The sequence below is a fragment of the Sceloporus occidentalis genome, unplaced genomic scaffold (genome assembly GCF_023333645.1).
Source record: "Sceloporus occidentalis isolate IW3139 unplaced genomic scaffold, rSceOcc1.0.p SCAF_2, whole genome shotgun sequence".
Classification (NCBI taxonomy): Eukaryota; Metazoa; Chordata; class Lepidosauria; order Squamata; family Phrynosomatidae; genus Sceloporus; species Sceloporus occidentalis.
In genome coordinates, this window is record NW_028316982.1 from 182588543 (window position 1) to 182601130 (window position 12588).

Consider the following 12588-nt stretch of genomic DNA (forward strand, 5'->3'; position numbering starts at 1 on the left):
TCATGATGTGGCCAAAGTATGACCCCCCTCAATTTAGTCATCCTGTGGCTTGAGTGATCTGTTCTAGGACCCGTTTGGTTGTCTTTTTGGCCGTCTATGATATCTTCAGCATTTTCTCCTGCACCACATCTCATATGAGTTTATTTTTTTTCTGCCAGCTTTCTTCACTGTCCAGCTCTCGCATCCGTACATAATGATGGGGAATATATAAGATGCAAAAACCAGATCAGCTACTTCTTCGCTAACTTGGTTATGGTAGGGTATTAACTAGCTGTGCGCACTGACCGGGGAGTTAAACCATTATGTATCTGAACTCAGGTGGATTTATAAATGTGGAGCATCATATAGCAAAACAGTTTAATACAGGAGCAAGATAGCTCTGGTAATACAGAAGCAGATAGCAGGTATTTTTCAGATAGAGAACACCTAATTGTGAATCTGAATATGCCATCAACTGCTCACAGATAAAACACAGAAGGTGCTTAAATACAATGATTGATTGACTCCTTCATATCAGTGTAATTTTTTTTTTGTGCACAGTTAGTGCTGTATCACAGTCAAGAGGAAAAGAGTATGCAACTTTGGGCATGAGTTGTCATCAGAGAACATGAAAATGCAAATGGAAAGAAGCAGAAGCTTTAATTAGGGTATGTTTACTATAAGGCGTAAACTGGTTTTAATACATTCAGCTTTCACAAATTCTCCCCTAAGGGAAAGGAGTAGTCATAATTATGTTATAGATCTGTCAAATCTCCTCTAACTCAGGGAACTGCTGAAATGAAGGAGAGTGGGTGCTTTTAATGAATATTGTCAGCAGTAACAACAAAGAGCTCTGTGACGCCTTAAAAACTGACAAATTTATTATCACATAAGTTTTTGCAGGCAATGATCCAGTTTATCAAATGCATGAAGTTTCCCTCCAGAATTTCAAGTATAAATAAGAGGGAGGAGAGAATTCTGGTTAATAGTTTATGCAGCTAATGAAATATGCTTTAGTTCACAAAAGTTTATGCTATAATAGGTTTGTTAACTTTGAGGGGCCACAACATTTTCTTCTTGCTGTGGCAAACCAACTCAGCTACCCTTTTGGAAAATGTTGAAATCTTTAAAAATATTCACCCTTTTGACAGTGTTTGGATGAAGTGCCTTTGTCCGGGATTTGTAGTTTTACAAGGTCTTTTACCTTCTGTGCCAAAGCACACTGGTGCCTCACAAAACTACAAAACCGATGGTTGGAGCCATGGCAGTTAAAGTGGTATCAATGCACTATTTCTACAGTGTAGATGCAGCCTTGGTTCACTCCTTAATCCAGGAACTGTTGCTCTCAGCAAACCTAAATACACTTACTAGGGTGTCAGGCCCATTGGTACTGTTGGTACTTTATTCTGAATAAACATGCATAGAATTTTGCTATCAATTGGCTTCATTTACTTTGAGTAGACACTTAGCCCAAAGCAATAGACTAAAAAGTGTTGTAAGGCCATTCCATAAACTTTGGCGGGATACAAACGGGCAGGGGAAGACGTCTTGGAGGTGTATTCTGCTGAATACGGAGCCTCCAGACCGCCCACCCCGGGGGCGTGGCTCAGGAGATGGGGCTTCCACATGGGGGGCAGTGAAGACGCCTCACCTGGGGCCGTTTCTGACCCGCAGTTTCCATACCGCCACCTCGGAGGACGCTGCAAAGAGAGAGGCAGCTTCTGCACGGGCGGCCAAAAACGGGGCTTTTTTTTTCTTTTGCCGGCTGGCGGATGCGCAGCTGCGCAGCTGCAGCGCTAAGCAGCGGCGGCAGAAAGCCTATGTGCACATTTAAAGTGCCCAAGCCCCTTTAAAACATTTTCCCCCGCTCTGCCCAAGAACAATGGTGGTCTCCTGCCAGCTGGTGATCAGCTGGTGTTGGCATCCTTGTCCTCTTGCACTTTGCCAGTGTCACCAGCATCATGGATGCCTCCTCTCCTTTGGTCCCCGCGCTCTTGCTGAATCTGCAATGCACAGCCACAGCTGTCGCCGCTGCCACCGCTGTCCCCCTGCCATCCCCCATCACCTCCCTTGTATATATGTAAATATTTACAGTTTTAGCGGTTTTTATTGTTAGGTGAAAATGGCATAGGAATGTGTGTAGGGGCTCACTTTAAAGTCCAAACTTTCTAAGCAGCGCATGCGTACATGTTGCTCTAGGGATAGGGTTAGGGTTAGGGTTAGGGTTACGAGTCTTAAAATGCGCTGCAGCTGTGCTGCAGCTTCCACACCTGCATGGCAGCTGACACTGCAATTAAAGCCTGACTGCAAACTGCGCATGTTCCAGGACCCCGACTCATTATGCGACGCAGCAGACACGGAGCTTTTAAATGGGCAACTTAAATTAGCGGCGTAGCAATTCTGGCGTACCGGTGCAGCAGCTTACAGACGGAGCTGCGCAGCTGCGCATCAAACGGAAAAGAAGCGGAGAAAAGCAGCACCTTTTTAATGCCGCCTCTTCCCGCTTGGGGCGTGCGGGAGGCGTGTTCATGGCGCCATTCAGGTAAGGCCTGTCTGAAGGCTCTACCTTCATGACGTCATGAATACACCCCTTTTTGCCCGTCTGTATCCCGCCTTTGTTACCATTATTGTCTGTGAATACTCACTTCACACAATGCAATCCTCTACAAGTCTATAATTCACTAGGGTTGGCTTATTCCCAGAATTACAATGGTAGTCAAACCTATATTGGTAGTCAAACCTAATAACATGGTATGAAAATTTAAAACCAGCTAATTGGAAATTATCTAAAGGGACAAAATAAAGCAAGCAGGTATATGACACCTGGGTAAATTATAGTGGGTTCTATGAATAACATGCAAATAATGTTTGATAGATATCAGTATGTCTGCCAAATATGTAAAAGAAAGAAGTACAAAGAAGGACACTTCCTTTACAAGCAGTCATAAGGAAGGGAGGAATCTGTCTCGGTAGAAAGCGCCATACCAAAGTAAGCCACATTGTTTTTTAAAAGATATTTTACAAGGGGTTATCAATGCATTGTTCTTTATTGTCTATTTTGTCTTTACTATATTATAAGCAAAATTTGATGATGAATTTAATTTGCTTCCAATATTTGTAATCATATAGAGGTATTATGATCTTTCCCCCGCAAGATAGAGAGTATTCATCTTTAGAAAAGTCATTATATTTGTGGATTATTAAGCCTAAGAATATTGGTCTATAAAACCAGAGCAAAACTGGTTATAAAAACCGGGCAACTGATTTGTGCAGGTGTACTTGTTTTACAGTGCAGTTGTATGCATGTCTACTTAAATGTCAGCCTTTATTTATTATTTTTACCCAGGAACTTTTAGCAATTGAGGAATGAATAGCACAGGGGAAAAATCTATTCTAGAAGAGGTACTGGTAAAGAAGTCTCAGCAGAAGAAGAAAATCTCTCCAAATAATTACAAAGAGCGCTTGTTTGTTCTTACAAAAACAAGCCTCTCTTACTATGAATATGACAAGGAGGTAAGAAATAGATTTTTTTTTACAATGCAATGGAAGAATTTAAGGCAGGGGTAGGCAACCTGTGGCCCACAGGCCGGATGCGGCCCGGCAAGGCCTTGGGACCGGCCCCAGCCCGATCCTGCCGCCGATTGCCGCCAGGGGCTTTGGGGGGCAATTGTCTATAGAAGCTTCAGAAACATGCCTTTATATTAACATTTAAAAAAAAAATCAGCAATTTTTTTCATGTGTCCTCCATTTTTTTAAAAAAGTGTCTTCCATTTGAAAATTTTGTCCTACATTTGTCCTGGTTTATTTATATATTTATTTATTTTTTTAAATTATTTAATTATTTATTTTTTGGCTTCGGCCCCCTAGTTGTTTGAGGGACAGCAACTCGGCCCCCGGCTCAAAAAGGTTGCCTACTCCTGATTTAAGGGGTCTCTTAATACCTGGACCTCCTGTTAAACTGTTTTCATGAAATGTTTAAGAGGTCAGATGTAAAAGTAGATATAGCTCCTTTCCATAATGAACAAATCTTGTCCTCTTTTGCACACCTCCCCCCCCCATGGTTTTGTGTATTTATGGGCAAGATTGTCACAATCCTTGTATCATATTATGTTTTTTAGAAAAAAGGAACTAGAAAAGGATCAATTGATGTTAAGAACATTCGATGTGCTGAGGCAGTAAATCTTGAGGAACAAACCCTTCCAGGAAGACAATATCCCTTCCAGGTAACAGAACAATATTGGATAAAATGTTTATCTATCAAATCGTCTTTTGGGTTGTGGGAAACAAGCTGGATGCCTTAGAATGGCTTGTAGTCCTGTAGAGGTAAACAAATGTTTATGTTAGCTAGCAAAGAAGTTGGTTTCTAATCGTCTCTGACCATTGACATGCTAACTAAAGTTGATAGAGGGTCCAGCAGCATCGAGAAAGACACTGTGTGTTCTTCAAGCATAGGGAAGCTATTTACAGATCCATTAGCAAGCAAAGTCTCTAGTCTAAAAAAGTAAATGCTGCCAGCTCTGGTGTTCCCCAGCAATAAGCCAATTATAAAGGTTATTTTTATTGATGCCCCTGACCTGAGATCTTAGGGAGACTGCCCTTTACTCCCTGTCTACCACATAGATTTCTACCACAAGGTTATGACTTTTGTCATATGTATGACCTGGGGGTTGGAAACAGTGTTAGTTTTGCCTTTATTAACTCTCATGTTAAAGAGGCTAAATTAGGGGTATAAAACTGCTTATTTATAAGAATTATACATTTGTATTTATATTTACATTTAATTATCTGGCCTCTGGATATTCAGGCCATTTTAAAAGTATTTTTAAAGATTCTTTGCTATTGCCTTCCTGGCTTTCTTTCTTTCTTTTTTTGTTTGTTTGTTTGGTGGGGTTTTTATCTTCCTCATTGTTTTTTAATTTGTTTTAAGCCACATCAGAAAATGTAATAAAAGACCAAGCTATAATAAGTGCTTTAAATCATGGATAGGACTTGTGACGCTCTCCCAGTGTTGTTAGGCTGTGACTTCTACCATTCTTAACCAATTGGCTTTGTAGGTTTGCAGTCCAGTAATGTGACCTTCATGACCAAATGAGGGTGCAAGTCAAATGATTTGTAGATGATTCTTCCGTTCAAATACAGGATGTATTGAAGGAGCAGGAGAGACCGCTACTATGGGTTACTGTGCTGTAGCTGTCCTGGCGGGAGTAGGAAGGGTGCAACCAAGAAAGGATTGCTACTATTTGTGACCCAAGAACATGGGTGGTGGTGAGCCTCCTTCTTTGACTGCTCTCCTTCTCATGGCTGCATGAGGATGCTGGTAAAAGATGAATCTATGGTGGCTTCTCTACCCTGCAAAAGCATCTTTGAAAATTGCACACTTTTTGAAGATTTTCCTGCAGCAGTGAGGAAATTGATTAAATTATTTGCTCTCTTCTTTCCTTTGTATATTTCCCATCACAGAATTCCTTTAAAAGCACTCCTTTAAACTGCCTTTCCTTTTGTGATTGCAGGCAATGCTTGGTTTTCCCATGCAGGTCATGTCAGTGGAACTACTCCAAGTGTTAGTCCAAAATGTAAAGTGTATGTGCAAGATATCCCCACAAAAGGTTCAGAAACAAAGGTCCAAAACACACTGCAGAAATCATTCAGTTTGAGACTGCTTTAACTGGTCTGGCTTAGTGCTAGGAAATCCTGGGAACTATAGTTTATTTGACACCAGAGCTCTCTGACAGAGAAAGCTAAATCTCTCACAAAACTATAGTTCCCAGAATTCTATAGCATTGAGCCCGGGCATTCGCTTTTCCTTACAGTTTCAGAACAATTTTTATTGTTTGTCACATGGGCCATAGAGCTATGTTCTGTGCTCTTAATCAGTATTCCTCTGTCTTTTTAAAACTCAACTATCATATGTGGTGAGCTTTAGGTACTGTCTACTCTACTTCATACCAACCTTCATCAGGGGCAGCAAAATAAACCAGACAGTACCATACTTTCCAACATGTCATAGTTGAAAAGCAGGACATGTGTGGCCAAGCAACATCAGAGTGGTCAAGATGGCAGATGTTATTAGTGAGGAGGAACATAGAAGCAAGGAGAGGTTGCAGCAGTTTGCTTTTCCCTGAGCCTACTGGGAAGAGCAAGACTGTGTCTCCTTGGCTAAGTGTAAACTAATCTCTCTCACACTTTTAACTCATTTAGCAGCAATTGACATTAGCCAGGACAAAGAGGGAAAACGGAAGGGGGAGCGAGAAGCTGCGACATTTTAAAAGCAGTGGGGCAATGGAGGATTAATCAGGACTGTCCCTGCCAAACTGGTACAGTTGGAAGATATAACTAAAAACTTTTGTTTCACACATACATTAGATGAAACAACAAAATGTGATGCAACAGAGCATTGGACCTGACTGGAGTACATTATATAATTGGTTGGAGATGCTTTTAATGAGGTATCTACTGAACTGCTTTCTTTTCTGCCTAGATTGTGTACAAAGGTGGCCTCCTGTACATCTTCTCTGCAAGTGAAGACAGTCGAAGACGATGGCTGGAGGCTTTGCATAGAGGTACCAAGCGTTAGAATCAGATTTTTTAAAAGCAAAGCTTAAATTATTTCTGTTGCAAATAATGTATGAAAGTTTAGCTCTGCTAGCAAAATGACAATACATCTGTGAAAGCCCTTTACAAAATAACTTATAAGAATAAACAAAATACCCAAGTAGTCTACAAAATGAAAACATAATTTAAGTACAACAAAGCAGTAGGACACAAGCTGAGCACAATATGTAGATACCTTTGAGAAAGGTTGGGTAAGTTATTACCTGTTGTAAAGTGGTAAAATTGAAGTGCAAATGTTTCTGGCCATAGTCCCATGAGAGTCCAAAAATGGCAACATATGTATTCGCCCATATTAAAGCAGGCCTAACTGTTTCCATCTCTAACAAAAGCTAAATCAAATGGGATTTAATTGCACATTCAAGAATAAGTCACCCCCCCCCCCAAAATACTTCATATTAGCAGGGGGAGACTCACAACAATACATTTCTACTGAAAAAATGTATTAGCTTGAAGTTTGCAGCTAAACTCAAAGGGAAAAGGGATGTTTGAGGGGAGTGCCAGATGATATCATCCTTCCTAACCAAAATGTCCTGGTGCTTTGACCCTGAAAGCTTTGATTTCATTACAAGACTGGTTATTATATAAGAATTCTGCAACTGACCTTCCTAATCCATACTCTTAATATTGTGCCTTAATTGTATCAGTTTATAAGATTCTGTTGCCCACTGAGAGGTAATGGACTGGGATATGTCGTGGTCTTAATGATGGTGAAGATGTTGAAACTTAATCCAGGCAACACGGAGGTGTTCCTGGTCAGCTGAAGTGGGGCATATGTTGTTGCAACATTTCTGCTGGCTAGTCATGTGTTTCTGGGTGCTATTCAAAGTGACTTGAGTCCAGGCTGTTTGAAGGACCATTGGTATTTCCCCATATGAGCCTGAAAAAGCTCTGAGGAGAGGTCCTTCTCTCTGTGTCATTACCTTCTCAGGCTCATTTTGTAGGAACAAGGGTGAGTGCAGTTCTGTGGATGTGAAAGACTATGGCTACTCACAGACTTTGGACTCTAGGATGACTCCTTCCTTGCTCTCCTGTCAGCAAGCTAAAAACATTTCCACTCCACCAGGATTTTAGAAATTGACTGTGATGGGCTTTTAATGGTGTGCTGTGATGTTCTGTTGATTTTAAAATTGTCTTTTAATGTCTTTTAAATAGTTTCAGCATTACAGATTGTTTTAAGTGTTTCTAAATAACACACACACATTTTTACTGCTGTTGTATGATTTTAACCTACCTTCCTGCTCTTCTTTTGCCAGCAGGCAAAGGCTTTTTTGTTTAAGCAGGATTTTGATATGTAAGTAGCGAGGTTTCTTATAGGGGTTCTCTTTATTTATTTTAACTTTTGTATGCATATTAAATGATTTTTCTGCTGTTTAAATGTGATATTTTTTAAATTTTAAAAAAACATTTGTTACATTTTTAATTTATCCTTTTTGTGAGTTGCTTTGGGTCCTAGTCCTGGAGAAAGGCAGCATACAAATGAAATCAATAAAGTTAATTAATTAATTAAACTGTACTTTTAGTAATTTGTAAGTGGCTTTGGGTCACATTATCGGGGAAAGGATAGGATACAAATGAATAATAGGAGAAGGTGAATGAGAAGGTGACAAGAAGATATGATTATTCTGTAGCAGTAAAGATTTTTTGTTTCTTGTTCTCCCCCAACCATCATCTTTTTCAGAGATGAAAGATAATACAGATTTACTAAACAAATACCACAGTGGTTTCTTTTCCAGTGGGAAGTTCCTCTGCTGCAACCAGACTTGCAAAGCAGCTCCTGGATGCACAATATGGGAAAAATGTAATGTGTTACCTTTGATTGTTTTTTTTTTTTTTTTTTTTTTTGAGGGGGGGGGGAGGTTGAGTCACAGGCTGCATCCACACTGGAGAAATAAAGCAGTTTGCTATTCAAAAGATTCCACAAAATGAAGCCATGACTATTCAAGTGGTGTCAGACTGCTTTATTTTTGCAACATGGACATATCCTGGTGTCACAGTGGTTAAAAACCTATACTGCAGCTACTCACTCACAAACCACAAGGTTGTGTGTTCAGTCCTGGCTCAGGGTCGACTCAGCCTTGCATCCTAAAATGTGTACCCAGCTTGCTGGTGCAATTGTCTTACAAGTTGTAAACTGCTTAGGAATGCTTAAATGTATATAAGCAGTATAGAAATGCACTTGCTATTGCTATTGCTTACTATATCCACAATTGGAAAGGAGAGCCTGCAACTAATTACTTTTATGCACAACAATAGATAATAGAGTTCTGTGATAATTAACACAGCTAGTACACATGTTTTTATGTTGTGCATTTGAAGCTCCACATTGTACTGTAAGTTCAGGGGATTGTGTGACAGTGATATTAAACATAATTCCTTCTCACCTGGCAAACCAATCCTAACCTAGTTTACTAGGATGTAAAGGACACAATTAGATGATGCTCTGGTGTGGGTCGAGAAACATTTGGAACTATATACAACACAAGATTGTTTTTGGCTCCTCTAGAATACCTATAATGTCCTTCTATTAGCTTAAAGAGGCTAATTTATCTGTCTTAGAAGCTTCTAGGACCAGCAGTTCACCTTCAGAATAGATTGCAGGGGCCTTAGGAAATTTAGCTTTTTTAAAAAATACCACTTACTTCTGCCTACTTCTGGTTTTGTTTTTTCTTTGCTTTTTTTCTATATTTTTGACAATCAATTACAGCTCTCAAAGGATTTTGGGGGCATAAAACCGATCCCTGAACTCACTGCAATTGCCCACCCTGTGCTATGCTGACAAGGGTGGGAAGGTATTTGTAGGTCAAAATCGTTAAACAGGAAAGTGGGTACTTCACCCCTCACAGCTGCCAGAAGTTTTTATCTTTCTTTCTTTTCTTTGTGTTTTTGTCTAGGCTGTTTCTAATCATAATAATAAAGAGAGATGGGGTGTATTCATAAGGGAATTAATGGGTATAGAAATAACTCACTGTCTGGCTTCTGCCAATTGATTCTCTTCTCTGCAATACTATCTGTCTAACTTTGCAGTTAACATTGCCAGGCAAACATAAAATGGAACTCCTTTAATGTATGGTTACATCTTGGTGTGAATAATGATTGCATTAGGTTCACTAACAGCCTCGAAGACAGACGATAAATGCCGGCCTCAGGGCAGAGTGGGGGCATGGCGTCCAAACAATGCATGCCCTCATGCTGTCCTGACACTACTGTCACGCTGTGCACCCAACCACACGGTGGGCAACATCATGGCACTCCTTTGGCGCTGCATCCAGATGACACAATGCCAAAAGGATGCCAGAAGGTGCCACGGCGGCAGCAAAAGTACGCTTTCCGTGGTGCAAAAAGGAGCCAAAAAAGTGGCTCCTTTTTGCACCATGGAAATGCCAGATTGGGGCCGAGGCATGTAGTTGCCACAGCCCTGATCCGGCACTGAAAGGGGCAGCTGCAGGCCACCCTTAGTTCCAAAATCTGCAAATGTCTTTGTAAATTCTATAGAAAAAACTTCGGATATTTAAAAAAATAAATTTTGGGGAAAGCATTGCCCATTCTAGGCAGAAGGATTTGTGCACTTAATTCTTAATAATATGGCTTTGAATTCCATGTTTGTGGTAGTGAATTAGAGCTGGCACTTCTTTAACAGCTATGTGGCAGTCAGAGATAACATAATCTTCTTTGTACCAAAAATAGCTATATATACTGAATTTGGACAGTCCAGATGCTTGAGAATATCTTTCACAAAAACTTTTTTCTTATTATATACGTTCAAGTTATTTCTGATTTATGATGATTCTAAGGCAAACCTGTCATGGGGTTTTGCTTGACAGGTTTTGTTTAGCACAGGGTTATCCTTGCTTTTCTTTGAGACTGAGAGAGTGTGACTTGCCCAAGGTCACTTAATGGGTTTTCATGGCCAAGTAGGGATTTGGATCCTGATCTCCCAGTGTCCTAGTCTGATACTCAAGCCAATATACTGTACCATGAAATTCTTCCTAGATTCTGTGAAAAGACCTTAATTTTTTTTTTATTGTCCGTAACTCCTGAAGTTGGAGGAAGCAAAACTGACAGATTTCTTCAGTCTGAGTGCAGGACTAGAAAGAAACTTATAGTATTTTGTAGGACAGCAACCTAAAACATTAGTTTAAAAAAGCAGGACCCTACCGCAGGGGGCTAAAACCCCAGTTTACCTTTCCCAAATTCAGTGCTAATTTGGGAGACGGCTGGCTCCTTTCACACAGAAATCCCAGATGCAGCCCGGGTCCTGTAAGCCGCTTCGGTGGGCATTCGTAGGAGTTGGAAGCTTCTGTTTTCAAAAGGGGGTCATTGAAGCAGCTTACAGGACCCAGGCAGCAATTCAGTCACGATTTCTGTGTGATAGGACCCGGCTGCCTCCCGAATTTGCACTGAATTTGAGGTAAAGTAAGCCGGGGTTTTAACCCCATGTGATAGTGCGTGGAACCTATTGTTAAAGAAAAAGCAGCATGTGATATACAGTGACTGAAATAAAACATGTATGTGAGAGTCAGGGTGACTCAGCAGAAACAAATAGAAGCCACACAGGTGTAAAAGGTAATGGAATTAGCAAGTCCTAAATGCCAAGGACAGAAATGTAAAGTGGATAATTGAACACACCTGAGAATTGTTAAGTGGACAAGGTGAAATGATGAAATCATTAATTGTGGGTTGAACCAAGAGAGCCAATGAGAGTGGATGTACACGCCCACTGGGTGGAAACAGACAACAGTGGGTGGTATTTTGCAATGACTATAATAATGGCTATGAATCCCAATGTATTGTGTGGGTAGTAGTGGAGGAGGAGTATTGTTGTATTGGATAGTTTTGGAGCTGTATATAGTAGAATAAAGTAGATCGTTTATATAAGACTACTGAGTTGTCTGGTGTCTTGGGTGAAGATACAAGAGCCAGCTGGATCCTGAAGAAGTGGGAAGACTTCTGTGGAAGCAAGAGTGAGAAGGCTTGGAGAGTTTGTCAGGGTCTTCAGCCTATTCTCTGTAACTCTGCTGCTTTAGAGCAAAGCTTTAACCACTGGCCAAAACTGGTCAGTGCCGGTGCGTAACAAGGTGGTGAGTTTGAGCCAGAGGTGAAGAGCAACAACTCCCATCATCCCTAACACCTATAGCCCTCTATATTTGTTAGACCACTCTTCTCCTCACCCCTAAATGTTGGCCATTGTAGTTAGGGCTCATCGGAGTTAGAATCCAGTTACATCTGGAGGGGAAAAAACTCCTCTTACCCCTAGTATGAAATATGTGGTTTTCCAAGTGGTGGTTGATATGGAGAAATAAAATATTAACGTTTATGATTCTAGTGTGTTTCAGTAATCTGAGTGGCTGCACTCAGAAGTAAGAAGTACATCTTAGAAGTAATATGTGATGTACTGGACAAAAAACACAGTCCATTAGATTAGGAGGACCATGTATTCCTCTTCCCCTTCACTTGGTACAAGCTCAAGTTAGGGCTAGTCTGCATGTAAGTATATTGTGCGAATTGCTGTGGATTTTTGCACATTTCCATCAGTGTTTAATTCTCTTCACTTTCCTGCACAAATTTGCATCTATTTGCCCTCTCTCTGCTGAAAATGTGCAGCCATAGAAATCCATGTGAATCCATGCAAAGAGGACAGACAGCCATACATTCAATAATGTGCATCCTCACAAATATTTGTGGATTCCCCCAGTAAAAACTGTGATTCTTTATGTTGCAGAGTTTATGAAGTCCTCCCCTGCCCCTGGCAAAAATCCTGAATTTCTCTGAATCACATGTGATGACAGTCTATCTAGATAGAATGAACAGTATTTTAATTTTGTAGTTTTCACCAGGGAGATAAATCTGGCCAGTCTCCTGTAGAAAGCTGACAGTGTTTCAAGTTCAAGAGCAATGAGACGGAGCCAGACAAGTCAGTGGTAGCAGTGGCTATTTGTATTGGGGCAGAGCTGTGGCCAGGCACCATTTCATAGCTGTTGTACTACCTGAATATGAAGG

At 40.6% G+C, this 12588-nt stretch overlaps 1 protein-coding gene across 1 annotated transcript in view; it reads left to right on the forward strand.

The window, feature by feature from the left end:
- The window catches only part of BMX (BMX non-receptor tyrosine kinase), a 37289-nt gene that overhangs the window by 2356 nt on the left and 22345 nt on the right, over positions 1-12588 (forward strand). Inside the window, exons 2-6 of the mRNA XM_089511659.1 lie at positions 541-647; positions 3326-3492; positions 4098-4202; positions 6458-6539; positions 8270-8389. Of these exons, the coding sequence (XP_089367785.1) occupies positions 3346-3492; positions 4098-4202; positions 6458-6539; positions 8270-8389 (454 nt within the window). The 5' untranslated portion in view covers positions 541-647; positions 3326-3345. The remainder of the gene's footprint in view (positions 1-540; positions 648-3325; positions 3493-4097; positions 4203-6457; positions 6540-8269; positions 8390-12588) is intronic.